The following is a 25,917-nucleotide window of genomic DNA, read 5'->3' as shown; positions in this document are numbered from 1 at the left end:
CATTCCTCTGTAGTAGGTCCTAATGGTATTTATTGAATGATTTGCAACTAAGTCAAAGGTTGCTGGATACTCTTGAAAATCTCCAAACACTTTTCTATGGCACTCATTTTTCTAGTATATTTTCCTTAAAAAGTGTGGAATCATAATCCATTTCAGAAACACGAAGTTTACCTGGGCGTCTGTACATTGCAGTGGTAGATATACTCTGTCACAGTATCATCTTCAAACATTGACGCATACTTTCTCTTAAAATCAGGCCTTAAACGCTGCACGAGGCTTAAGCCTGAATAACAACAGAGAATACATCAGTTTATCCTTTTAAGTCTACAAAAAGCTTAGAGCCGAGATCTAACAGCAGGTTTTAGCTCTAATTTGCATGAAGACTGCTTATGACAGATATACAGATGTTAACCCTAAGTATGAAAACAAAGAGAAAGCAGATCCTACATGCTACTCTCCAAAAGTCACACCAAAAAGGGTCAACATAATGAACATAGCCTATTTTGAATGCCAGCTCTACATATGCCAGTGTTATCTGACAATACTCAATATGAGCTGGGTATTAATGAAAACCAGGGAGGTAAGAAGGGCAGGTGGGAGTGTTTACTTCCCCAGGAAAGGGCAGGTAAGGCTTCACCATCAACTAGCAGTGGCCTTAGATGTAAACATGTATAAGACAAAGCCTCCTAAATATAACACCTTAATCAGGAAAGGTAGGGGGAAAATATCACCAAAGAGCTAATTTATTACTAAAATGGGTGTCAGGGTCTACAATTAGTTATCAGACACACTGTACATTAGCTGTATAATGAAGACATTTTAGAGTTTCTATATGAGGTGGTAGATGAGAGATTCTGTACAATAATGTAATAGGCAATATCAGGGGGACTATTTTTTCCAAACATAAGATGAAAGTTGTTTGAAGATATCACTGATGGCTTCCAAAAAAGGCAATTAAAAAAAAAGGTTCTCATTTGGCTTCACTGAAATCTAAAACCGAAGTGTTAATAGTACCTGTCTTTACTTTCCTAGAATGCAAGTACTTACCAAAGGGTCCTGCAATTCTGAGGCCAGCTAATGGGTTAAAAGGAGTCAATACAGCTCCCAAAGCTTTGATCCACACTGGAATTGGCCTATCTTGATCAGTATTATCAGGTCTCTCCGGAAAACCCCATGGCTCCACTAAGATAAGATGCTTTACCCTATTGGGAAAATAAGATGTTTTCAGATATAGTGGGTTTGTTGGATTCAGATCCAATATCAAGTTGTTCTAGGATCACTGAAGTCACTTAAATTCTTTGGGTTTTTTCCTTTCTCGTCTATAAAAGAGGTCAGTAATATCTGTAAGACCACAACCTCACCAGACTGTCATGGAATCAAAGGAGATAACGTACAATTGGTCAGCAAGCATTTATTATGTGTTTAATATGTGAGAGGCGAGTGCTAGGTGTTGAAGATACAAAGGCAAAAAACATGCTCCCTGCCCCCAAGGCTCTCACATTCTAATTGGGGATATCGAATGCAAACGACTATACATTCAAGATCTATGTGTGTATCAGTATGTACAAACAGAGGGGAATCTACGAAGGAAAAAACTAGAAGTAAGGAACTGGAAAACCTCACCAAATGTCACACACAGTAAACTGGAAGTACACTCGAGTACAGCCCGTTTGGGAAATTGTAAAAAAAAAAAAACGTACAGAAGAACCCTAAGAAAATGCTTATAATGTACATTTCACATACAGGGAGGCTCTTTAACAACCCTGGGGGTATCCAAGAGATGAGACTGACATGAATCTTTGCAGGGAAATGGGGCTATATTTTTATTATGTGTTTGTGGGTGCTACCTTACAAAGCATACTAACCAACCAGCTCTAGGGTTCTCACTGGTTTTGGCTACCAGAAGGAAGAACAGGTCACAATATTAATAAGCTTCCTGGATAAAACAAATGGCATAAAAGTAACAAGGCAGCAGAAGAACAAACCTTAGAAAGTTCTCCCTCTCTAGCTTGTCTAGTTTGTACAAGAAGACAGTAAACACTGCCCTCTGGAGAAGGCCAGTCCTTCTCTGACTGTGCCCCAATGTGCTCGGCCAGGAGGAGGAGCTGGCCCCCTCTCCCGGTCCACTGGTCTCTAGGGGACCTCTTACTTTTTCAAGTAGTTCACCTGGCTCACAGTCTTAGTCCCCAAACCTATCCTCATATCTAGGGCTTTCAACATGTTGTTTGATTGGTGAAATCTCAGCGTACTTAGGCTGGCCTCAGGCACCCAACCATGCTTCACAGACATCTTCCTGCCATGGCACTGCCTGAGTTTCTACAAACCTCCCATCCATGGCTTCTGGAAAGGACACATTAATCAAATGAATGATGGCTCACCATCCCTGTGTCTGCCAGGCCACACCCATCAAAGGAGCTTTCTTCAGACTTTGCCACCATGCCTCAGATGCCTTCTCATCCTGGAACATCCATCCCTCAGCCCTTTTAGCCTCCTTCTCCCACTGGTGAGTTCCTCTTGGAACCTCCAATTCAAGAAAGGACTCATCACGCTTCAGTCCTCTCCCATCTCTGCTTCTAACTCTCTGGACCACCCTTCCCTTTGCCCCCCAATCAGGTACATCCCTTCCCACCACCCAGCCTTGAGCGTCCCTTTGTGTGTCTTCCCCTTTAGAATCTTGGCCATTCCTAGAGGCAGAACAGTCAGTCTTTTGGTTTCTATCTACGTTCCCAAGGCTTAGCTGTGCCTGGCCCACATAGGTGTGTAACAAATGCATGACTTCTTGTTGTCAAATAGTCTTTCCTCATAGAATGTAAGATCCTTGAGGGCAGGGACTGTTGGTTATTTTTTTAAATGTGTATGTCCAAGTCTCGGTTCAGTATCTGATATATAGTAAGTGCTTAATACTCCTTTTTTCATTCATTCAAATCCACTGATGTCCCTTTAAATACCTGAATATAGTTTGAGGCCCATCTCTCCCACCTCTTTTCTAGTTTTACCTTTTCATTGGTTTATTTTCACAGCAGAGGAGGAAAAACAGGAAAACTGATTTTTTGTTCCTCTTCCCCATCTCCTAACATGTAGGCTAGGTCTACAAATACCAAGTTATTTTGCCAAAAATTCCAAGTCTGCAGACCCGTAGCATGTAAGTTTCGGAGGGCTGAACGTAATTTCTTGGGCGTTAGCAATTTATTTGGTTAATCTGTAATTACTCAATATCAAGTGTGCAATGAAGAGAAACCATTAAAATTCATGTACATGCTTCTAAAATTATACCCCTACCAAAAAATGAAGACTGGACAAGCATATTTTCTTCACTAAACATTATCTTTGTTGCCACCAAAAGTATCTCACTTGAATATCAGATATCTGATTCCATAGTGACAGTCTAAATTTTCTAACATATTCTTATCTTTGTAAGGTATCTTCTCCTGAGGTACTGTCATCCCTATCTGAATGGAGAAATAGATTCAGAAACCAAACATTTTTTTCGGATTAGAATGCATTGGTCCAAAATGAATATAGGAGGGCCTAAAGTAAAGATCATATCACAAAAGTCGTTGGTGTCCAGTAGTGAATAATTCTATCCTTTCTTAAACATGTTCAAGTACTGGATCCTTCTTACAGTAAACACTATTTTCTGCACCTGGATTGTCAAATGCGATCAGCTTACACGGATGACAAGTGAGAATCAGAACCACAGGCTCATACAACTTAAAAAACTCAAAGGCACTTCTGAGGGCAGCATGATAAATGGGAAGTACTAGCTCTGGAGTTGGGGCCCCTGGTTTCTGACTTTTAGCACCTGTTGGGCCTCAGTTTTGTCATGACTGGTAGGACCTGATGGCCTCTGAGGTTCTTTCCAGCTCGAAATTCACGATCCTGACCTTAAAGCTGGCTCCCATGCTTGCTTCACATCTTTCCTCCCTTGTGAAAGGGATGAGTTAGGGACAGAAAACAGGGAAGCTAGAAAATGGGAAAGTGAGGTCAACTTTAGAACAAGAGGTAATTCTTCTCCAGATGTATGATAAGAACAGATAGTAAAGGAAAGCCCACGCTGTGTTGAAGAGGCTAGGGAAATTGAGCCAAGGCACAGAAGAAGCAGCTTGATCTCCCAGTGGCATTCAAGTTAACCATGGTTACTGGTTGGAATCTCTATCAGAAAAGAACTAGCATGCCACAGAGAATGCCAGGTCTATCTGGACAACGGAAAAAAGTAATAGAGGGAGGTGAGAATGCCAGTGACAGAGAGGCATTTGTAAGGAGTCAAGTGGTTTGAAGCCAGTGGGGTAACTCTGGGTTAGGATCTCCTGCAGGTACCAGTAACCAATGAGGCCTCAACAGAGGAAGACCTCTCTCTCCAGAGGTCTGAGGGACTAACAAGAATGAGCAGGCAGGACGAAGGATCAGAATGGGTCAGGAGGAGATAAGATGAATTCTTAAGGCATAGGGAGAAGACAGTTGATTTTCACATGAGAATGGGCAAAGAGATGTAGCACCAGTATCAGGTTTGGATATAATGAGGCCTAGATGAGCTTCAATGTTTTTGATACTGTTATTTGAAGGACTTCCTACATGCTCCTGACCCTACATTTGCAGTAAACACCTCAAATTTTGAGTGGTCCAGGAGGGCAATGGAAAGTAGTCCAGGGATGCAAGGAGGCCAAGGCCTATGACCAACAATGACTTGCTCACAAGAAGTGGTATCAAAGACAACACCCAGAGAGCAGCAATAGATGGGCAGCCCAAGTGGTGGCTGTGCTACTGACAAAGAGTTAAATGGTCTTGAGGAGACTTGCAGTGAACTGCTCCTGGAGGCAGCGGGCTCTGCATCACTGAAAGTTGGGAAATTTACCTTGTAACTGTCACTGAGACTTGGAAGGACAATATCTAAAGTGGGAATATGAGCACATCTTACTCCAAAGGTGAGAGATAAGTAAAAGAAGGAAGTAGATGAGGAGCTTGAGAAGCAAGTCACAAGCTGCCCCTGAAACTAGCTGGTCCTACTTGGGGACTCTGATAACCTGAGCTCTACATTTTAAGGAGGACATTGATAACCTGATACCCAGAGGAAGGCCACCAAGCTGGTGAAGAGCCTCAGAATTATGCCCTGGGCAAACTGGCTGAAAGGACTGGGATGGGTTTAACCTAAAGAGGAAATCTGAGGTGAGGGATGCATGCCAGTCTCTACGGTATTCCAAGGGCTGTCCCTTGGAAAATGGATAAGACTTATTTTTTTTGATGCCAGAGGCCAATACTGGGAGCAATGGATGGAATTATGGGAGTAAGTTTAGGCTTGATGCAAGGAAAAACGGAATAGAGAGTTACCCAAAGGTGGGATGAACTACTTCAAGAGACGGCAGGCTGGGCCACCCTAGGTGGAGATTAAGTGAGGCAATGTATGTAAAGTATGCTAGAAGCCTTAAAGCACTGAATAAATGTGAGCTGTCATTATTATTAATATAGCATTAAGTATTAATAAAAATTAAGTTATTCAAAATGATATCCAGTGGGACCAAGAGGGTCCCCCCCCCATCCCATCCAAGTATACAGGAAGCATCAAAGTTTTGCCCTGACAAAAATTCCTAATTTAGGAAATCAACAAGCTGGAAATACGAACAGACACAAAAAAGATGCTGTTGCTAAGTAACTTTTATAGCTCTATGGATGTCTAACACACAAAGCTAGAGAAAGAGAGTAACCGTAGTGACTACAGGCAGAGCTAAGGCCAAAGGGATGGCTTGGTCACAAGGTCTGCTAGAGCTCCTGGAAAAGATGAAATAAGAAAAAAAGTGTCTTTTTTAGAAGAAAAGGACATTATAAATGAAATGAAAATTAGAGAAAAGTACTAGAAGAAATGAGGTGGAAAATCTTGCCCAAGTAACCAACTCCCTAAAAGTTTAAATAAACCAAACAGAATCAAAGACTCCATGAGACACAAGAAATATAAGGACAAAATTCAAGAAGCCTGAAGAAAACGTAAGGTATCTCCTATCAAAAACTGGCCTAGAAATGGAAGAGAGACAAGGATAGAGTCTAAGAACCATCTGGCCACTTGAAAAACACAAACAAAAAAAGAAGCCTGGAACAAGAAATTATAAATAAAAACTGCCCAGAAATACTAAAGTCAGAAGCTCCATTTCTTTGTTGACCAAATACATTCAAATAGTGTTTCCTGAAAAGCCAATATGGGGATTTTTTCCTTGTTCTTTAGATTCTATTCCATCACATCTATTATCCAAAAGACTTTGTGGCACGTATTAAATGGCCAGGAATTCACTTGTGGATCCTGGAAGCTACACGTCAGCCCTTCCAATATTTTTACATTTGCTGCAGAGGATGGAATAGTGGCTAGAGGGCTGCCTTAAGTGAAGATGATGATGGTAACAACAATCACGGGCATTTATACAGCTCTTTAAGCCTTGCACAGCATCTTCCACACGTAAACCACTCTGTGAGGAGTTAAATGTATCATCCTCATTTTTACAGGTGAGCAAAGTGCAGCTCAGGAGTAACTTTCCCAGGGCTAGCAGCTGAAGAAGTGTAGCTGGCAGGAGTTGACCTCACATCTTCCTCCCTCCCAGTCCAGCATCCTAACCCCTCAGCCACCTTAAGACGATGAATTTGTCCAGTTTTTAAAAGTTAGCCACAAGAAAATTCAATTTTTCAAACTTTTTAGCTACACCCAAATCCTTTTGGGTTGTACCAATATTTTCCAGCCCTGACCCTCTTAATTCCAACAACCTTAATCCTGACAGCAAACCCCAGGAATGTCTCTCCCACCAAGACTGTGAGATTCATCATGTTTTCCTTCCATAGCCTAGATGGATTACGTGTAACCTGATCACCCTTTTGGAAGCCATTTTATATAATAAATATAAACACAGCAAACATTATAGCTCCCCTTCAGAATGGATATAACTCATCACCTTGTTGCTTAAAGCAATTCAAAAAGATGTCCTAACGAATCAGTTGGGGTCCAAATAATCTAAGGTTGCATCCAGCTCAAATTTTCTGTGACTACATAATTGTTGAAAACAATTAATACCTGAAATTAACAAGTTTCTTCTCTTCTTTACCACTCTTGTTCTTTCACTAAAGTGTAGACAAATAAATGTGACAAATAATAAAATGGCACAGAGACTAGTTAAATAAGAGGGATGAGAAACAAGACAATTTACACACTAAAAATATTTTTCTATGTAAAAATGTCGAGAAAAGGATTTTTATAGTATGTACAACGCAATATTTCTCATAAACAGGAAAGCCCTTTCCTAATTCCTACATTATGCAAACAGGGTGTTCTGAAGAAGGGAAGGACCATCTGGTAGATGTACGTTCTGTCCAGCTGAAATACAAATGCAACAGATCTAAGGTGAGTACACTCCCAGTCAAGAAGAAGCAGTGCTAGGTAACATATAAACTCAGTGTTACTGTTCTGGCTTCGCTCTTACACATTTGGACCCCAAGCATGTACTTCCTAACCCCGTTCTAGGAAAAAACAGTCCTTTTTGCAAGCCTCCTACCTCCACAGCAGACAACTGGAGGTGACCACAACCTTCTGAAACACCCTAGAAAGGAAATTTCCCCATTTTGTCTTTCTGGGAATTTTTTTTTAACGACAAGCAGCTACTCTACCTGGCTCACACATTTCATTGCCCTGATAAAAGAAAGCCAAGACCTGATGATGTTTTTGTTACTAAATGATCGGTTATGTTTATAATTTTCCTAATACTGAAGCAGCCCTGCAGTGCTACCATAAATCTGGTCTGAAAAACAAATGATGTTATTTCTTCCAGCTTTATGATTCTATAATTAAAATTTCATTCACTCCTGCTGCCCTCACTTTACCTTGATGGATACTTCAGTGAATAAGCAGCAGCCAAGAATCCACCCAGATTGTGTCCAAGCAAGATCACTGTGTCCAAACCTAGAGCACATCTCCATTCTTCAATTGCATCCACAAACTGGTCCTCGGCTTCTACTGCATCACCACCAAACTGAGGTCTACTACTCCGCCCAAATCCCAGCAGGTCCAAAGCATATACGGGTCTGTTTTCACAAAGATCTCCAAAGTTGAGGGCCCAGAGTCCGACACCACCTCCAAAGCCATGGAGGAGGACAAGTGGAGTCTTATGTTCAATATCATGAGAAAATTTCAGCGTCCATATTTTATTTCTACTGGATATACAAACAGATTCTTTTTTGTATGGACAAGGGACACCTGAAGAAAACAGAAAACAAAAGAGAAATTTTGCTTAATTTAACCACAGTATTTTTGAGAAAGATAATGTACTCTTGATTAACATCTAAAAACATATATCCCATTGTCAGGTCACTGATTTTACACTAATTCTAAAAAATTAAATATAAAACCTATACAAGAGCTAGTTGTTGAAACAATGTGCAACTGAAAAAAAGTCTAAACGTGAGAAAGGCCTAGATGGTCTCCTGCAGAGCGCTGGCTGTACTTTGACCATAAAAATCTGGTTGACTCTGTAGACTTACACAATGTTCACTGTGCTTTGGTCCAGAGAAAAATTAACAAGTATTTATTAAGCACCTACCATGTGCCAGGCATTGTGCCTTTAAATAAACCCAGACTTAAAAATATATGAGAACACTCAAAAAAGATGGGAGAAGGGTAGAAAATAAAAAAGAAGAATCTGTATTAAACTCTAACTGAGAAGTTTAAGTATTTTAAAAGTAGAGTTCAAATGTAATAGGTTCAGAATAAGGAGAAAGAGCAATGGAAAAGAAACCTGGGGGCCAGTTTCAGCTCTGCTGCTAACTCACTACAGGGCCCTTGGGTAAATCCCAACTCCTCAGGGCCTCAATTTTCTCATCTATAAAATGGCAGGGATGGGCTAGCTAAGCAGAGCTTTAAGGCCCCTTTGGGCTCTAAAATTCCGTGATTCTGAATCAGCTGATGTATCTTAGGAATGGAAAACTGTAAGGAGAACTGCCAACATTCTAAGTGGGAGAGAAGAGAATCTCCAGGTGTGCCCCATATATCAGATGCTCAGAGGGATGCACACCTGGAGAAAAAACAATGTTGTCAACAGGAACCAAAGAAAAGCTTCATACAAACTCCAAGACAATCCAAAGGTGGGAGGTGTAGAATAAAACAGAAAGAGTCAGAGGGGATCCAAGCCAAAAGGGCCTATACGACACCGAGTGAAGAGGACAGTTTTGTAAAAAAGAGCAAGTATAGGTGGGAGTGAAAGGTGGAAAGAGAGGGATCATAAAGAGAACTACAGCCATCAGCCTTTGGGAGGCGACAGACTAAATGGAAAGGACAACTACTGTTCCTAGGAGACGATTTAATACTTTAAAACCATGGGGCATATTCACCACCTCTAGGTTAGGAAATAAACCTGAGTTAAAGACTACCTAACCATGAAACTGCAATGCGACAACTCAAACTGCACACACTTTGGGCCATGAAATTCCCCCCACCCCCTAAGTCAAGTTGTGTAACTCTACTGGTGGTGTGGAAGTGCAGGGAAAGAGGAGGGAGGAAGGGAAGAAGGGAAGTAAGAGAATGGGGAAGAAGGGCCAGCCTGGGGCCGCTGCCTCTTTTACAACAAGGTGCTCCATCCCATTCCATCACACAACTCAAAGTAAACTCCTTCTATTCAGAAATCCAAACAACTGGCGCTGGATTAAAGGAAGGCCATTTCGAATAAAGAATGGGAGGCCATGTTTTCAGTTCAAGGGCCACCTCAGATGTCATACAAGCAAGTTCGCAAGACCAAGAAGTAGCACTTGGAACAACGCCATTTGAAAGCTTTTCTGCTTTAGAGAAAGCAGGGTTATAAAAGGATTTGTCCAATGGAAGTTTCTATTCTAAGTGGAGAGAGGGCTGGACTTGGAGGCAGCAGGAGGACCCTATTTCGAATCCTGCCTTGAACATTTACTAGCTCTTTGACCCTGGGTCAATCACTTAATCTCTCAGGGCTTTAGTTTCCTCACCTGGAAAATGAGGAGGGCAGACCTGATTATCTCTAGTGAACCCTCCAGCTCTAAATTCATGATCCTATCTACTCCAATCTATTTTCAAGTCATCACATAAATTAAGATTGCCCCACCTCTAGGATAGCAAATATCATTCATTCCTTCTCTATTCAAACAAACAAACAAACAAAAAAACCCAGATTAACACATAAAGGCCATATCTCAAAAACTTCATTCTCAATTTATTTGTATACTTTATATTCTGAGTCTTTACTAAACTCCCTGATGCCTAACCATAGGGTGGTGTTGAAGCTTGAATTCTCTAAGGCCCAAATTCTCTAACCCTAAATGCCAGCATGCATACTCTCCCAGGTAGCCCAGTGAGCTGAAGAGCTTCAAAGATGGCCCCAGCACCTGCCTACATCTGTCACAGGGGACAAGCCCAGCTAAATTTTGGAGAGTTTCATTACGAAAATGTTGACAAAACAATGAATATTTTCAGTAAAGCAAAACACAAAGACTATCTACAAAGTGAGAAAGAAGTATACATGCTGCTGAAAGCAAGGTTATCACATCGACTTCAACACTTCCTTCACTCCGAGAGCAGATTACGATCATAGATCCAGGGCTGGAAGGGCGAGGTGAGGGCAGCAGTCACCAAAGTAGCCTGGTCTAATTTCTCTTCATTAATTTCTCCCTGCACGAGGTGCAGCTGACCCTGTCGGGCTTAGCAAAGCTCACCTCTCACCAAGGCATGAACGCAGCAGGGCCATTGTGGAGCGTGCTGCCACTGTGCAGGGACAACACATTTTGCCATTTTGCCCGTGCTAACACAGGAAGGAATCGCAATGAGTGTTTCAGTGCAGGTTTCCTTATTCCCTTTAGTGGCTCTTTGCATCACTACAAACTCAGGAAATACTCTGTCAGGCCCACTGACGCTATTTCTTGCCTTGCAACCCACACTGTGACTGTTCCAAACCTCTTACTTCTCTTCCCACTAAACGTGTTCTCATCCCCAAGCTCACTGCAAGCAGATGAGCACTGGAGTATTTGCTTTACGAGCACTGAGGTAGCTGAGGGCAAGCTCTTCTGGTCTCCTTCCCCTCTTCCAACATCCCTCCAAGGACACGCCAACACTACTGCCTCTACATCCATCCACAGTAATCTCATCGTTCCACTCCCTCCCACTGGGATTTTGCTCCACCAGTTCCTCTCACATATTCAAACCCTCCCTTTGTCGCTGGTTCCTTCCTGGAAACATGCTCAGGCCATCCTCATCAAGCAACGACATTAATACTAAAAGAGGGCTCCCTCCTCCCTCACCTAGCCACTGACCCTTCTCTCCCACACTCCTCTTTACTATGAAATAGCTGGGAAAGGTTGTCTAGATCTGATGCAGTCCCTTTCTCACTCACTACCCTTTTACAAGCAGGCTTCTGACCCAAGCACTCTGATGAAACCACTCTCTCAAAGGTCACCAGAGACTGTCACCTGACTGCCAGATCTGCTCTTTTTTTAGCCCCCATCCTCTTTGACCTGACATGGCTGCTCCCACACCAGCCTCTCCTGATTCTCCTCCTTTGTCTTGTCCTCGTCCTGACCCTTAACACGGGGGTTCCTGGCCAGCTTTTGTCCTCTCTCCTGACATCTCATTCTCTCTCACCACTTCAGCTATCACCTACAAACAGATGAATTTGCAGGCCTGAAGCCTCAATCCTGAACTCCAAACCTAGCACGCCCAAACAACCTTGAGACCTTCTCCATTTGAATGTTCTACCCACACAAACTCAAGAAATAAAAATCAAGTTCATTCTCACCTCCCCCCCGCCACCCCAGACCCAGTCCTCCTTCTGAAGTCACTTACTTCTTGTGAAAGCATTCACCAGTGTTCACCAGTCAGTCTCCCAGGTCAGAAATTGCAGAATTCTCTTTAACTCTTCCCTCTCCAAGTCTAGTTCATTCCATGTTTTTAACATCTCTCCCATCTGTTCTCTCCACTCTCCACCATGACTGTTCTAGTACAGGCCCCCAAGGCTACAACACTGCCAGAGTGACCCTTCTCATGCATGCGCATGGTCACAGCACTTATCTAACCCCAGTCTGCAGACTTCTTCTGGCATGTCTACTGAGCAGAATGCACATTCCTCTGCCCACCATTCAAGGCTCTCCACAACCTGGCACTGTGGTGCCTTCCCAAACTTCTGTCTCTCTAGAGTTGTCCCTGAAGACCTGTACTCTTTGCTCCAACAACTGGACAGCTCCCTGACCACAGAAGAACCTCTGTAGCTCTGCTCAGGCTGCTGCCATTCCATGGCTCTCCTTCCCTCATGTTTCCTACCGAATCGCAACTATCCCAACCATCCCATGAAAACTCAACTCCAATGTTGCTCTCCAAAGGCTTTCCCTGATCACTGCCACTTTCTAACTCTGCTCCCCTTCACACCTCATAACACTGTAAATGACAGCTTTCCATCTTGGTTTCTATTTCCCCTCATAAGATGAGAGGGTACAGACAATGCTATCTTAAATGCTGTATCTCACCCACTGTCCAATACCTCTGTACACAGCAGGCACTCCAAAAATATAGGATGCTGTTGAAACTGGAAAGGATTTCTTAATTATCTAGTCCAACCCCTTCCTTTAGTTTTTTTTTTTTTCCTGGGCAGGGCAATTGGGGTTAAGTGACTTGCCCAAGGTCACACAGCTAGTAAATGTGTCAAGTGTCTGAGGCTGGATTTGAACTCAGGTCCTCCTGACTCCAGGGCCGGTGCTCTACTCAGTGTGCCACCTAGCTGCCTCAAACCCCTTCCTTTAACTGATGGAAAACTGAAGCCCAGAGAAGTGGAGGGATTCCTCCAAAATCTTAGAGATTTGGAGGCCAGTGTGGCCTTTCCTGCTATACGACTGCTGAATCTCCTTTAGGTCTGTGTCCCAAGAGGGCAGAAAAACTCACACTTCAAGATCTTTTCTTCAGCTTCTTTCAGCAAGGTTGAAGATGTCGGACACCAAGTGGGGAGCCACCCCGTCAGCCATCCTGACCTGGACCAATGAAAACAGAATAGAGTATATATGTTATAAGTTAGAAGGAAACAGTTCAAAAGTTTGGTGAAACCCATTTAATCCTGCCCTGCCCAGTGGAGAGGGCTGGCCTTGGATCCAGGAAGGCCTGGCTTCCCTGAGAGCTGCTTGGCCTCAAGAAAGATAACTGAACTTCTTGGCGCTCTAGGCAGAGAAGGTACAAGATCTGTGTGGATAGAGGTTTTCTCTTTTGAAACTGGCTGGCTTGCCAATGAAGTCACATCTGGATACCTTGAGGAATTCAGTCTATGTGGGGATGAGACTTGCAACATTCAGGGTCAGCCCCCATACCTGCATATAACCTACAACATAAAACCTATCTTGTGCTCCATGGATGATCCTATTATGAAATGACAACGTAAAAGAGAAGGACCTTATAAAGCAAATACTCCAAGCCCCCCACCAAAATCCACACAATTATTATTATGTATATTAAAGTATTATGCCAAGGTCCCACAGACACTAAACAAGCAGAGTCAGGATGTGGACCCAAGACTTTTTACTCTTAAAGCCAGTCTTTTTCTAGTCTGTTCAATTTCTTCACTAAAGATGGGCAAAACAAGAGAGTGATAAAAAGAGCCTTCCCCTGCTCTAGAGAAACATTCCTTCAATGCACAAAATTACTCATCAGAGTAGCAGCAGAAGCCAGAGAGCCGGGCAGTGAGGGGACTGTCTGGTGGTCAAGCAGGTGCTTTAGGAAGGGCAGAGAAAGCCTGTGGCAGAAATAATAATTATGAATAATAATAATACCAATGCTAACATTTCTATAGTACCAAAAGACCTGGCATAAATAGGAAGGGCCATGACCTTGGAGTCACAGAGCTGAGCTCTACCTAGACCTCAGCCTGAAAGGGCCAGGGTCTCCCACTGCATCCTGGGCCATCTCCAGTCGTCCTGATGAATATCAGGCCACTGGACCCAGATGGCTCTGGAGGAGAAAGTGAGGCTGGCGACCTTGCACAGCCCTCCCTCACGCAAATCAAAGTCAACTGCAAGTTTTATACTGGGCCCTAAGCAGTCACAGCTTCAGCCTCACCAGCTGAACAGCGAGTGATGTCAGCCACACCAAGGATTCAGGGTGCAAAGGATTTTATCTAAAAAAACAAAACAAAACAAATGGGAATGGGGCTGGTCCTTTCAGTAATCAGAAATCCACAGCAATGAGGGTTATAATTAGGTGGGATAATGTAAGTAAATTCTGTACTCACCTAACAGTAACAGATTAAGGGAAGGTCTCCACAAACAATTATTTACACTCAAGTTACTATGCTGAAAATACTTTTTCTAAGAAAAAAGATTCCCCCTATGAAAGGAATTGCTACCAAATATATGTTTTAAAGGTCTTTAACACTGTAATATATTAACATCTCTTCCCTAAGCAATTTCTTTGTTTTGTTCAGTCAAGCTATTTGACAATCTACAGCGTTACTAAATCTGAATTACATAATCCATAGATATTATGAAAGAGTCAAAGATTTCAAAGAAAATGCTCACTCGGCAGGCTGGCTTATTTTCACAAGGTCTTAAAGAACATATTGCTAATTATTTTATGAAATATATTTCCAGTATTTTGGTTTCCTTTTAAATGACCACTATCCTTGGTACAGTGCTGCTTATACCCACTAGGATTCCTTCTATACCTTTCAGGGTAGTTGCCTGTAATTGTGGCTTAAGACCATGCTATTCCACAATTTACATTTATCATCACCAACAGAATATGAAGCTTTAAAAGGTGAGCTTTTATGGCAGTGAGAAGCACAGGATCAGCCAGTCGGTCAACTAGCATTTATTAATCACTTACTATCTGTCAGTCACTGTGGTAAAAGCTGGGGATACAAGAAAGGGAAAAAACACTGTCCCTGCCGCGCTCAAGAAGTTTACAGTCTAATGGGAGGAGGAAACATGCACATTACTGGGTACATACAAGATATATGGAGAGTAGCTTGGAAAATAATCTCAGAGGGAAAGAGGAACAGAGAAGGGACCAGGAAGAGCCTCCAAAGAAGTGGGGTTTCAGGTGAATCTTGAAGGAACCCAAAGGGGGACATTCCTAGCATGGGGTTGGGGTGCCAGTGAAAAGGCACAGAGAGTAGAGATGGAGTCTGTCATATTCCAAGAACTTCAAGGTAGCCAGTGAAACTTCAGCACAGAGTAAATAGAGAGGAATAAAGGGTAAGACTGGGAAGGTAGAAAGGCAGCAAACTGGGAAGGGCTTTAAATGCTAAACAGAATAGGGAACCAGTGGAGTTTAGAGAGCAGAGGACTAACCGAGTCAGACTTCTCCTTTAGGAAAATCACTTTGGCAGCTGAGTAAAGGATGAGTTAGAGAGAAGGGACTTGGGAGGAGTGAGGTGATGGGCTAAGGCCTGTATTACAGTCCTGACTGTGATTGCAGAGAAGCAGATATTACAGGAGATACGCTGTGAAGGCAAAAAGGGCATCTGATGACAACAGACTGAATAACTGATCTGAGTTCGACTGAGGAACTGAGGATGACAGCAAAGTTGTGAGCCTGGCAACTAAGAGAATGGTGGTACCCCAGAGGTGTATGGGGTGCTCAGGGAGGACAAGCACCTCTGGTATGAGGACTTGCTGAGCCCTTTTTAGGGCTGCTCATCCACCTTTGGTATCCATCTGATTCACTCAACTCTCACCTGTGGCTCCTGTAGCATACACAGCAGCCCCACCCTAGTAAACCATCTCAGCAGACAGGCTAAACCGGGTTGAGGGTTACTGACAGGCCTCAGACTCATTGGGGAGTTGGAGGATGTCTACCCCAAGCATGTGAAGACCTTTTCCTGGAGGAACGGGCAGACAAGAACAATTTGTTCCAGTGGCCATGAAGCAGGAGCTTGGTCAGACATCAAAGATGCTAAGGTCATTCACTGCATCCCGGGCCATCACCAGTCATCCTGACTTTTGCCCTGCCAATGGATTTCTATGACTCTGGAAGAGAGAATAAGGCTGACAACTTTGTGCAATTCTGCCTCACTTAAATCCCATTTACCCATGAGGCCAGACATGACCCATGATGTCAATAACTGTCTTGGAAAACAAAAGCTAGACAACCACCACCACAAGAAAGTACCCTGGACTATAAACAGGAAAGTTGGGAAGAGAAAAAAAGATTAGAAAGAAGAAAGTTTAAGATCGAAAGAAAAGTTCTGTTTTGAACATAAATGAGGAGTTTGAGATGCCCGTGAGACATCCAACTCAAGAACGCTTATGCAGGACTGGCAATAGAGATCTGGGGATCACCTGCAAACAGATAATTAAGCCCACAGGGACTTAAAGAGATTGCCAGGTGAAATGGTCTAATGGGGGAAGAGAAGAGGGTCTAGGACACACACAATCTGGATGAAAAGGAGACTGAGCAAAACAAAGTCAAGCAAGAGAGAACCAAGAATGAATGGTTTCATGAAAACCCGGAAAGAAGAAGAGATTCTGAAGACGGTGATCGATAATGTCAAAAAGCGCAGAGAGGTCAAGAAGGATGAGGAATGAAAAATGAATTAGATTTAGCAATAACAGATCTCTGGTAACTTTGGAGAAAGGTCAGAAGCCAGAATGCAGGAGGTCTGGAAGTATGAGAGGAAAGAAATGGGAAGGGCCTAGCATAAGCTGTTTTCTCAAAGGACTTAGCTGAGAAGTCACCCCTGAGAACTCCAATGTCTCCCAATCTGACCCAATCGAATTCTCTTGCCTACTCATTTCTCACAGTTCATATGGAGCATCTGTCTAAGGTATACGTACCTAAGAGCTTGACTCAGTGAGCTGCCAGTTCAACCACATGTTATCCTCTGGGCACTACATGTTCATCTGCTTTGCAGATGACCAGGCAGTTCTCAAGTGGCCACGGAAACTATAACTATAAACTTAGGTATTTGTAACCTAAAGTACCAGAGGCAATTGGGGCTGTCAGTGTTCACAAAAAGATCTGATTTTTTTCCCACAGTAAAGACAGATTTCTCTGAAAACTAGTAACATTTGAATGAATCTTCCTTCCCCCTCAGTAAAGTTTTCCTAAATCTCCCCAGTGGACAGTCTCCCTCATCAAATGTCCCTAAAGAACCTTGCCTGGGTCTTTCCATTGTCCTTATCACACCCTTTTATTATACATAAATGTGTACATGTGATATCTCACCCTCAATGGAATGTGTTTCTTGAAGACAGGGAATGTGTCATAAAAAAAAAATATCAACAAACTTTGTTAATGCAAGAACTTGAGACAAAAGTAGTCAACTAACTAACCAATGCTGAGCTTACTAATTTCTTAAGGCAATGTTATCCTATGCAAAAAGAAAAAGGTCAACCACAAGTGCATTTCTCTCTCTCTTTTTTTTTTTTTACAGGGGTAGGGAACCTCTGATTTTAGACATATGGGAAACTTTCATTCTGCAAATTTCCTTCATCAAAGCAGCTTGGCAGCTGGTCTGTAACCTAACAGGCACAGAGTTGCCTTGGACACTGAGAGTTAAAATGACTCCATGATCACACACCTTAGTGTTAGGGAAGAGACATCTACACAAGCCTTCCTGCCTCCAAGGAGAAACATCTAGATGATATAGTTAAAATTTATGTAATCCTTTAAGGTTTGCAGAGAACTTGGCATATGTGATTTCACTTTATTTTAAAAAACCTTTTCAATTTAAATTAAAGGCTTCCCTTTTAGATTAGTGGTAATCACAACCACATGACTTTGGGGTTACACTCGTACTCACCATCTTCCACGAGTCACATAACTACTGCACGGTCCCTAGGACCGACACAGAAATTGGTTGTAAGTGAAAAAGTCTCAAGCTAGAATGCCACAATAGGAATATTAAATCTGTTTTAGGTGGTTCAGTTGGAAATATTTTCCCCTCCTTTACTGCTCAGCTTCCCTCATATCACTGACAACCATTCTGGAACCAGACATTAACAGTGTCAGCCAACCATGCAAAAAGATGACACGTGTATGTTTTAGTATTAAGTTGCTGAACAAGCCAGTGACATTTCTTTGGGTTAGTTTTGAAAATCAAGTTTCATCTATACGGTTGGTAAAAGGATAAAAACATAATAGGCCAAAAGGGTGAACATCTATTATTAATCACCATTCATCAAAATTCAGAAGGTAGGCTTCTTACTAGCCACAATGATGAGTCAATGGACCAACTCCACATTTTCAAAGGCCAGCAGTTCTCAACTTGTTAGCTCCCTGGGCAATACTATTCTTGGCTACAAAGAATTTGGAATGATTGGCATTCTTTTGCCATGCCGCTGCTTCCACTCCATCTTTTAGTCCCTCCCTGAAGAGGTGCTCTCCTGACTGAGGACTAGTCACCTGTTTTCTACCTCTTCTGGGAAGAAAAATCAAATCTCCACTCATTCCTGGAAATGGTGTGTACACTGCTTGCCCTATGACGCCACTCACCATCCCAGTGACTTCCCAATCCAAAACACCATCTCTACCCTTCCTTTATGTTTACATTTCTCCTTGAAAGAAAGGGCTGTCATATTTTTTTTTTGTATCTGAATCCCCACCACTTACCTCCTTAGCTCTGCGCCTGGCACGCAATAACAGCTTAATAAATGCTTTTTCATTATCTTTATTCACATTCAGGGGCCAACGAAACAATTCTAGTGAAACTCTACAAAGGCACAGTCTTTAAAAATTATTCCAGAACAATCTTCACAGTTACACAGGTCAAATCCCAACTTGATGAATTCAAATTCTTTTGCATCAAAGATCGTTCCAAATAAGAAGGCAATTAAGAGCTGCTGATCCTTTTATTTACATAGGGCTTTTCGTTATATAATGAAATGTCATCTATACCTTCATGACTAACTGGAACTTTAAAAGACAGGTGCAGTAGTCAAAAAGCGGTCAACTATCATTCACTATCTGCCAGGCACTGTGTTTAATGCTGAAGATACAAAGAGAGGCAAAAACATTATCCTCAAGCCCTCAAGAAGCTCACAGGCTAATGGGAGAGAAAAATCTGTAAATAACTAGATAACAGAGGGTATCCAGCTAAATGGAGGCTTTGAAATGAGTTTTGAAGGAACCCCAGAGGAGAGGGTGAGGAGAGAAAACATAGATAGTCCAAAGGCACAGATTTGGAAGGAAAATTTTAGAACAATGGGAAAGGCATAAGTATTTATATAGTGCCTACTATGTGCCAGACACTATTTATGGCTTTACAAATATTATCTCATTTGATCCTCACAAGGTTGGAACTGTTACTGACTTCATTTTACAGCTGGGGCAAACAGAGGTTAAGTGACTTCCTCAGGGTCAGTCACACAGTTAGTGTCTGATGTCACATTTGAACACAGGACTTCCCGACTCCAGGTCCAGAGCTCCAGTGAGAGACCATCTGTTGATTTACTGGCCTTCTTGGCTTCCTTTGTGGCTGTTCAGTTGTTTCAGTCTTGTCCATTTGGGGTTTTCTTGGCAAAGACACTGAAGTGGTTTGCCATTTCCTTCTCCAGCTGAGGAAAGTGAGGCAAACGGAGTTAAGTGACTTGCCCAGGGTCACACAGCTAGTGTCTTAGGTCTCCCTGACTCCAGGCCCAGGGCTTTATCCAGATGACAGAAATACTGTGGATATAGTTTGCCTAGCAAAGTTTTTGATAAAAGTATCTCATACTATTCTTGTAGATGAAATAGACATTAATACAATCAAATAAATTCAGAACTGGTTAGAAGGCCAGACTCCCAAAATGTCTGCTAATGGCTCAATGTTATATTGACAAGAGGTCCTGAGAGGAGGGCCCCAAGGATCAATGCTTAGGCCATGTACTTTTAGCCATTTTAACATAAAGGAATGGACAGTAAGCTCACCAAATTTGCAGATGTCAAAAGTTTGGAGGGGTACTAGGTAACACAATCAAGAGCCAAAAGGATCTTGCTGGCTGAATCTAATAAGATGAAATTCAACAGGAATAAATGTAAAGTCTTGCACTTGGGTACAAAAAACCCCCTAACTTTACCATAGTATATAAGGTGAGGGAGGCATGGAAAGACAAGTAGTTCTGAAAAAGAAGTAGAGTTTTAACTGGTGGACAGCAAACTCTGAATGAGTCAGTAATGTGATGGAGCAGCCAAAAAAAGCTAATGAAGTCAAGGCCTCCATTAGGAAAATCACAGCTTACAGAAATAGCAAGGTGAAAATCCATGTACACTATGCCCTCAGACCTCAAGGGCTGTACTCAGTTCTGGGCACCACGGTTTAAGGAGGACATAGATAAGCTGGAAAGTGTGCAGAGGAGGCCAACCTGAACAGTGAAGAACCTTGAGTACGTGACACATAAGGATCAACAGAAGGAACAGGGAATAGTCAGACTAGAGACTCAGGGGGAACATGACAGCTCTGTTCCTCTCTTCTCTGCCCTTTATTCCATCTTCTGTATATTTCCTTTAAAAATCTAAATCTAGAGGGCAGCTGGGTAGGACAATGGATAAAGCACCAGCCCTGGAGTCAGGAGGACTTGAGTTCAAATCCAGCCTCAAACACTAGCTCTGTGACTCTGGGCAAGTTACTTAACCCCAACTCCCACCTCACCCCCAAATAAATAATAAATAAAAATCTAAATTAGAGTACATCTGAGACTAAGCCTGGCTTTCCTCTCCTCTACTGTAAAGTTTTAGTTAGAGTGGTCCCTTTCCACTCCAGCAGTGAGATCTTTCTTGCTGCTGAGAATCAGATCTGGAACAGAATTTCTTCTTCCTGAGTCTTCCACTTCCTTCCAAAAGATAAGACTATCAATAAAAGGAGTCATTACCTGAAGCTCTGCTTTTGGCAGAGAAAAACTCCAGCAGATTACCAGACAACTGAAGCCTGTCAACACTACCATATCCTGTCTTCATACTCAACACGATCTATTTCCAAAACTCCTCACACCTATTATCTTCTTCTCCTTTTCAGGTGGTCTGTAGGATTTAATGAGAATATTGTTTCTGCCTTTGTTGATATTTACCCTTAAAGCTCCTGGCTCTAATCCTTAGATTTCCTCAAGACTATGTCTCCTCAAGAATCTACACCTATTGCACCCTGTTTACTCATTCTTTTCCCTTCCAGAGTCACAGTCTAATCACGTCACCTCCCAACAAGTCTCAGGACCCTCAGTTCATCTTACTTGTTTGCCTATTTGTGCAGACATGAAGCCATGTGTTTTATTCCTGGCTCCTTTCTTCTCTGCTCAGAATTAATAGATGTGTCTGGTTATGATTCTTTCTACTTGTGGCTACTCTCTAGGGCATCTAGTGTGGTAGCTATACATAGGTTATTTTCTCCTTTCCCTTTCCTTTTCAATTTACAGCCCTTTTGATTATATTTACAAGAACCAGACATTCTCACCAGCCATTACCAGGTACACACTGTCACTAGCCAGCAGCTCATCATCCTTCTATTTTAGACCAGGGTCCAGAAATTAAAAACCCATTTCTCAGATACTATCTTCTTAAGTTGTTATTCTCTTCATAAATCTACCTTTCTCTTCTGAAGCTCTTGCCTTTGATTGATCAAATGGAAGCTCCGTGAAGACAGAAGCTGCTTCATATGTTTCTCTGTCCTCCGAAGTCCTCAGAATGTAGCAGGTTATTAATAAATACTAGTTGACTGGCTACAGAGATGAAAACACCACTTGTGCCCCTAAGTTCTTCAATTTCTTCCCCCCAAATCTGCAACCTTAGCAATCCTGTCTAGATTCCTTTAGGCAGCATCATTTATGCCCAACCAAGTCACTGGAAGCAGGTAGTAATCACCTGGCTTGATAAGTCACATCCTAAACACATTCCTAATCTTTATTACTGTTATCAATGGGACAAAGAGCTTCTCCTGTCCCCTGAGGAGGGGACTCCTCTTCTTCCATGCTGACTCTTGGTGATCCAGAGACCTGGAAGCCTGAGTGGGTCAATGTGGTGAATGGAGAAGCACCTTCCTCTTCAGGGCCCAACTCTCTTCTTCTTTAAGAATCTTTATTTCTTATTTCCAAAGTTTACTCCCTTTGTCACTTTGTTCTACTCCCCAATTTCCTCAGATAAGCCAAGATTATTCTATGCTTCTTCAGAACCTTTTTCTTCTTGTTATTCACATCGAAACCCACCCCCACCACTGCCTTTTTTTTTTTTTTGTTAAGAAATCTTTATTTCTTCCTAATGGTTTGGTGAGTACAGAGGCATTCCTAAAGCATCTTTACCTTTTTTCTATAAGAGAGACCAGAGCTTTCACTTCAAGTATAAGCAAGCAGTCACCTGGTTATGGCAGAAATACAAAAATCACACACTACGCAAACATGGTCTTCTCTCCATACTTGCTGGCAATGAGATTTGTACAATAACGCTGAAGTTTACCCAGCACTTTTCCTCAAAGCAACCCTATGAGTTAGGTAGAAAAATTATGGCAGAATAAGTATTTTAAAACTATGTAGTCACTGCCAAGAAGAGATCACAAAATGGAACCATTCTGAGGCACCACTTCCCACCCAGCAAATTATCTGAAGACAAAAGATGGAAACAGTGCTAGAGGGGCTGAAAAAGTGAAGCACAGTCAAACACTCCTGGCAGAGAATCACAGTTGGAAAGCACTGTAGAATCATGGGGGGAAAAGTGACTAAAATATCCATACCCTTTGACCTAGAGAACCCACTGCTCAGCACACACTTCGAGGAGGTTAAAGACAGAAAGGTGCTTTATAGCAAGAAACTGGAAGTAGATGCCTATCATTTGGGGGATGGCTAAACAAATGTTGTCACAGGAACGTAATGGAATTGATTCCTACAATTCCTGCAAGAAAGAATGTTCAGTGGATTGTGGGAAAGCTTACATAAGATGATGCAGAGTGAATCAGATAGAACCAAGAAAACATTACATACAATGACAGGAGTGTAAAATGGAAAGAAGGAAATAAAGAACATGCGGTGATCATAACGAAGAGCTGAGGAAATGCAGTGTGTGTACTGTCAGGTCAACCTGGTGTTCTGTTTTTACTGAAATGCCTTGTCGTCTTCTTTTTAAACATTTTTGTTCCAAGAGATGGCTCAATGGTTAGGAGGGGAAAATATTTAGAAATGACTGCGAAGCAATAACATAAGATAAAATGTTTTAAAATAATAATGCGACAGCAAGAACCATTTCTTGGTCTTGTGTCTTCCCCAGAGTTTGATATAACTTCGAATATTCCAAGAAGCTAGAACTTCACCCATGGGAGCATCCCCCTCCCCCATAACCACTCTGCAGGCTAGTAGATGACCTTTGGCAGTGGTATTGGTGCTGAAAACCATCATGCTCAGCCAGCCCGATGATATTCTCTCCAAATATAGCTGATCTGATTTTCAGAAAGCCAGAGTCTTATCATCAACCTCAAATCCAGACTGCCATATCCTACAGGGAGCAAGCATGCATTTCACCGGCATAATCTTCAAGAATTTAAGGTCAGCACCACCAGTGGGAGTAGACGCTTAATGTTGATTAGATTTTAAATGAATACTATTAAGTTACCTGTATACTGCACTTCGTGGGTTTGTAAATATAAAGTGCTTTCACAAGCTATCCCATTTTCAAGACACAACCACATTAGGCGGACGTTAACATGAATCAGAGAATCACAGAATTTCAGAGTTGGATGGGACCTCAATGATTGTCTAATCCAACCTAGCCACGCAAAAATTCCTACAACACACCCAGCAAATGACCAGCGAGTCTTTGCTTTATTATAAGCTTAGTGTTTCTATAGTCATATCTTTCTGAATATACTAGTCTTCACAAAGCTCAAAATCATCTTATCAATTTTGAATGTAAATAATATAATTAGAAATGGATTTTTGCAGGCCTTTGAAAGAAACCACATAAGCTTCAACAAACTGTAACACTTGATATATGTGTGGAAAAGGTTGCAGAAGCGCAATTAACTTCCCGATATTGAGAAATAAGATGTTTTTGTCAAATTAATTCTTCGGTAAAGTGACCGTATTTATTTAACTATCAAGGGCCTTAATTTAAACGACAGGTAAAATAGGTCCAGTCCTTTATTTAGAATCTGGCCTATCAAAAATGTTTTAACACCGGCTGTCAACCTCCAAGCTGCTATGAAAAATAAAACACCAAGAAAACTAAAATAAATACACTTAAAATTATCTGGAACCAAGAAACAAACCAACAACTCCAAGTGATGATTTACAGGGATTCCTATCCACAGGCACGCTTTACCTTCTTCCGGTCACCCACTTTTTTGCCAAGTTCCCCAAAACTCCAACTGCGCGCCATGCACCCTACATCTCACCCGAAAGGAAAGGTCACCTCTTTCTACAGTATTTGGGGGAAATGAAGCTCTGTGAAATACAATTTCGAGGAACTAAGTTAGTTCTCAATAATTTGGGACATTTTTGGACAAAACCTGGTTCTTTCGTGGGTTCATGTAATTAAAGTGAGAGTACGTTTAAAGTCACCCTTCGAATACTCCTTGGGAAGCACAGTTTAAAGTCCACGAGAGACTGCCTTAAATCGGCCGCCCGCCTTCGGGCGGGTCTCGTCGGAGATCCAGGTCGGGGGAGAGGCAGTCTCCGAGGAGGCGACCTGCCTGGGGGGAGAGTCCCGCTCTCTGCACGCCTCCAGGCGGCTCCCTCCCCCACGAGCGCGCGGGCTTCCTTTGCGGGGATCCCAGACACAACCTGCCGGCCCGCGCCCAGGCTCCGAAACCGGCTTTCTAGGGAGGTCCCGGAAGCAACGAGGCCTCCCAGCCAGTCACAATACAGTCCCCGCAAATATGCGGCCAAACGACCACGCCCGGGGGCCCCGCCCCGGCAGCTCGAAAGGTGCCCACGCCCACCGAAAGGCCAGGTGGCCCTACCAGGGAGGAGGGCCCCTCGGCCGTCTTCCATTTCAGGACGCATCCAAGTTCACGGGCGAACCCCCCCCCCCATTCCCCCCCACCTCGGACCACCCGGTCGGCTCAGACCAATCCGCGGCCTCCCCCGAAGCTCTAGCCCCGCCCCCAGCTCCCGGGGTTCTAACCCCGCAGCGACCTCTTCCTCCCACCTTCGTCACACACAACGCCCCCCCAAAGCTCGAACGCTCACTCCCCCTCACCCCCCCGCGCCGGCTCCAGCCAATCCCGGGCCGCTCCCGGCGCTGTCGCCCCGCCCCGCTCCCGGCTCTCCAGCCCTACTGCCATCTAAGCCGGCTCCCGGCAGGGTCACCGCACCTGCCCACCCCGCTCCCCCCAGGCCCTCGCGCCAGGCCCCCACCTTCCATCGTCCCCTTCGCACCGCTCCCTCGGCCCTCAACGTTCCCCCAGTCGCTCGCTCGGGCAGTTCCCGGCGTCCGCCCCCGGTCCAAGCCGGGCCCGGCCGCTCACCTCGCGGGGGTCTCCACAGAATCGGCCTCTTCCTCCGTCATGTCCGCTCTCCCCTCGCTCGCCCCAGCCTGGCCGGGACTCCGGGCGTCCCCGAAGAAATGACGTAGCCTCGCCCGAGGCCGCACGCCACCAAACGAGCCGGCTGACAGGCCGAGTGAGGAGGTGCCGCCGCCCGCGGCCGCGAGTCCTTAAGGACGCGCGCCATGGGGGCCCGGCCCTGCACGTGCCCCTGCGTCATCCCGCTCGCGGCGCGCGCCCGGGCGCGACCTCTTTGCTTTGCGCGCACGCGCAACGGAGGAGGGCGGGGCCAGAACTGAGCGTGGAGGAGGGGGCGGGGCGCGGGGGCGCGTGCTCTGGGTGGCTGGAGCCCGGGGGCAAGATAGGATGATCCCCTGCCTTTACTGGGGGGAACTGAGGCCCAGGGAACCGAGGTTTCTCCATCCCGGAGCCCACATCTGGGGCTGGAAGGGACCGCAGGTCATTTAGTGCGAGCAGAGGAACGTCCACCGCCCTGCCCAGGAGTGACAGGATGGGAGTGATGTTAGGA

General features: G+C 43.6%; 1 protein-coding gene across 1 annotated transcript in view; it reads right to left on the bottom strand.

Moving 5' to 3' along the window:
- Positions 1-25,656, bottom strand: part of ABHD5 (abhydrolase domain containing 5, lysophosphatidic acid acyltransferase) — a 31,595-nt gene extending 5,939 nt beyond the window's left edge. The window contains exons 1-5 of the mRNA XM_036759137.1: positions 25,371-25,656; positions 12,908-12,993; positions 7,849-8,221; positions 1,048-1,202; positions 172-283 (exon numbers count right to left, since the gene is read on the bottom strand). Coding sequence (XP_036615032.1) covers positions 172-283; positions 1,048-1,202; positions 7,849-8,221; positions 12,908-12,993; positions 25,371-25,411 — 767 coding nt within the window. The 5' untranslated portion in view covers positions 25,412-25,656. The remainder of the gene's footprint in view (positions 1-171; positions 284-1,047; positions 1,203-7,848; positions 8,222-12,907; positions 12,994-25,370) is intronic.
- Positions 25,657-25,917: the final 261 nt, after the last annotated feature.

Source organism: Trichosurus vulpecula, chromosome 5 (assembly GCF_011100635.1).
Source record: "Trichosurus vulpecula isolate mTriVul1 chromosome 5, mTriVul1.pri, whole genome shotgun sequence".
NCBI lineage: Eukaryota > Metazoa > Chordata > Mammalia > Diprotodontia > Phalangeridae > Trichosurus > Trichosurus vulpecula.
Note: the sequence above shows the minus strand (reverse complement) of the source record. Positions and strands in the feature narration are given on the sequence as shown.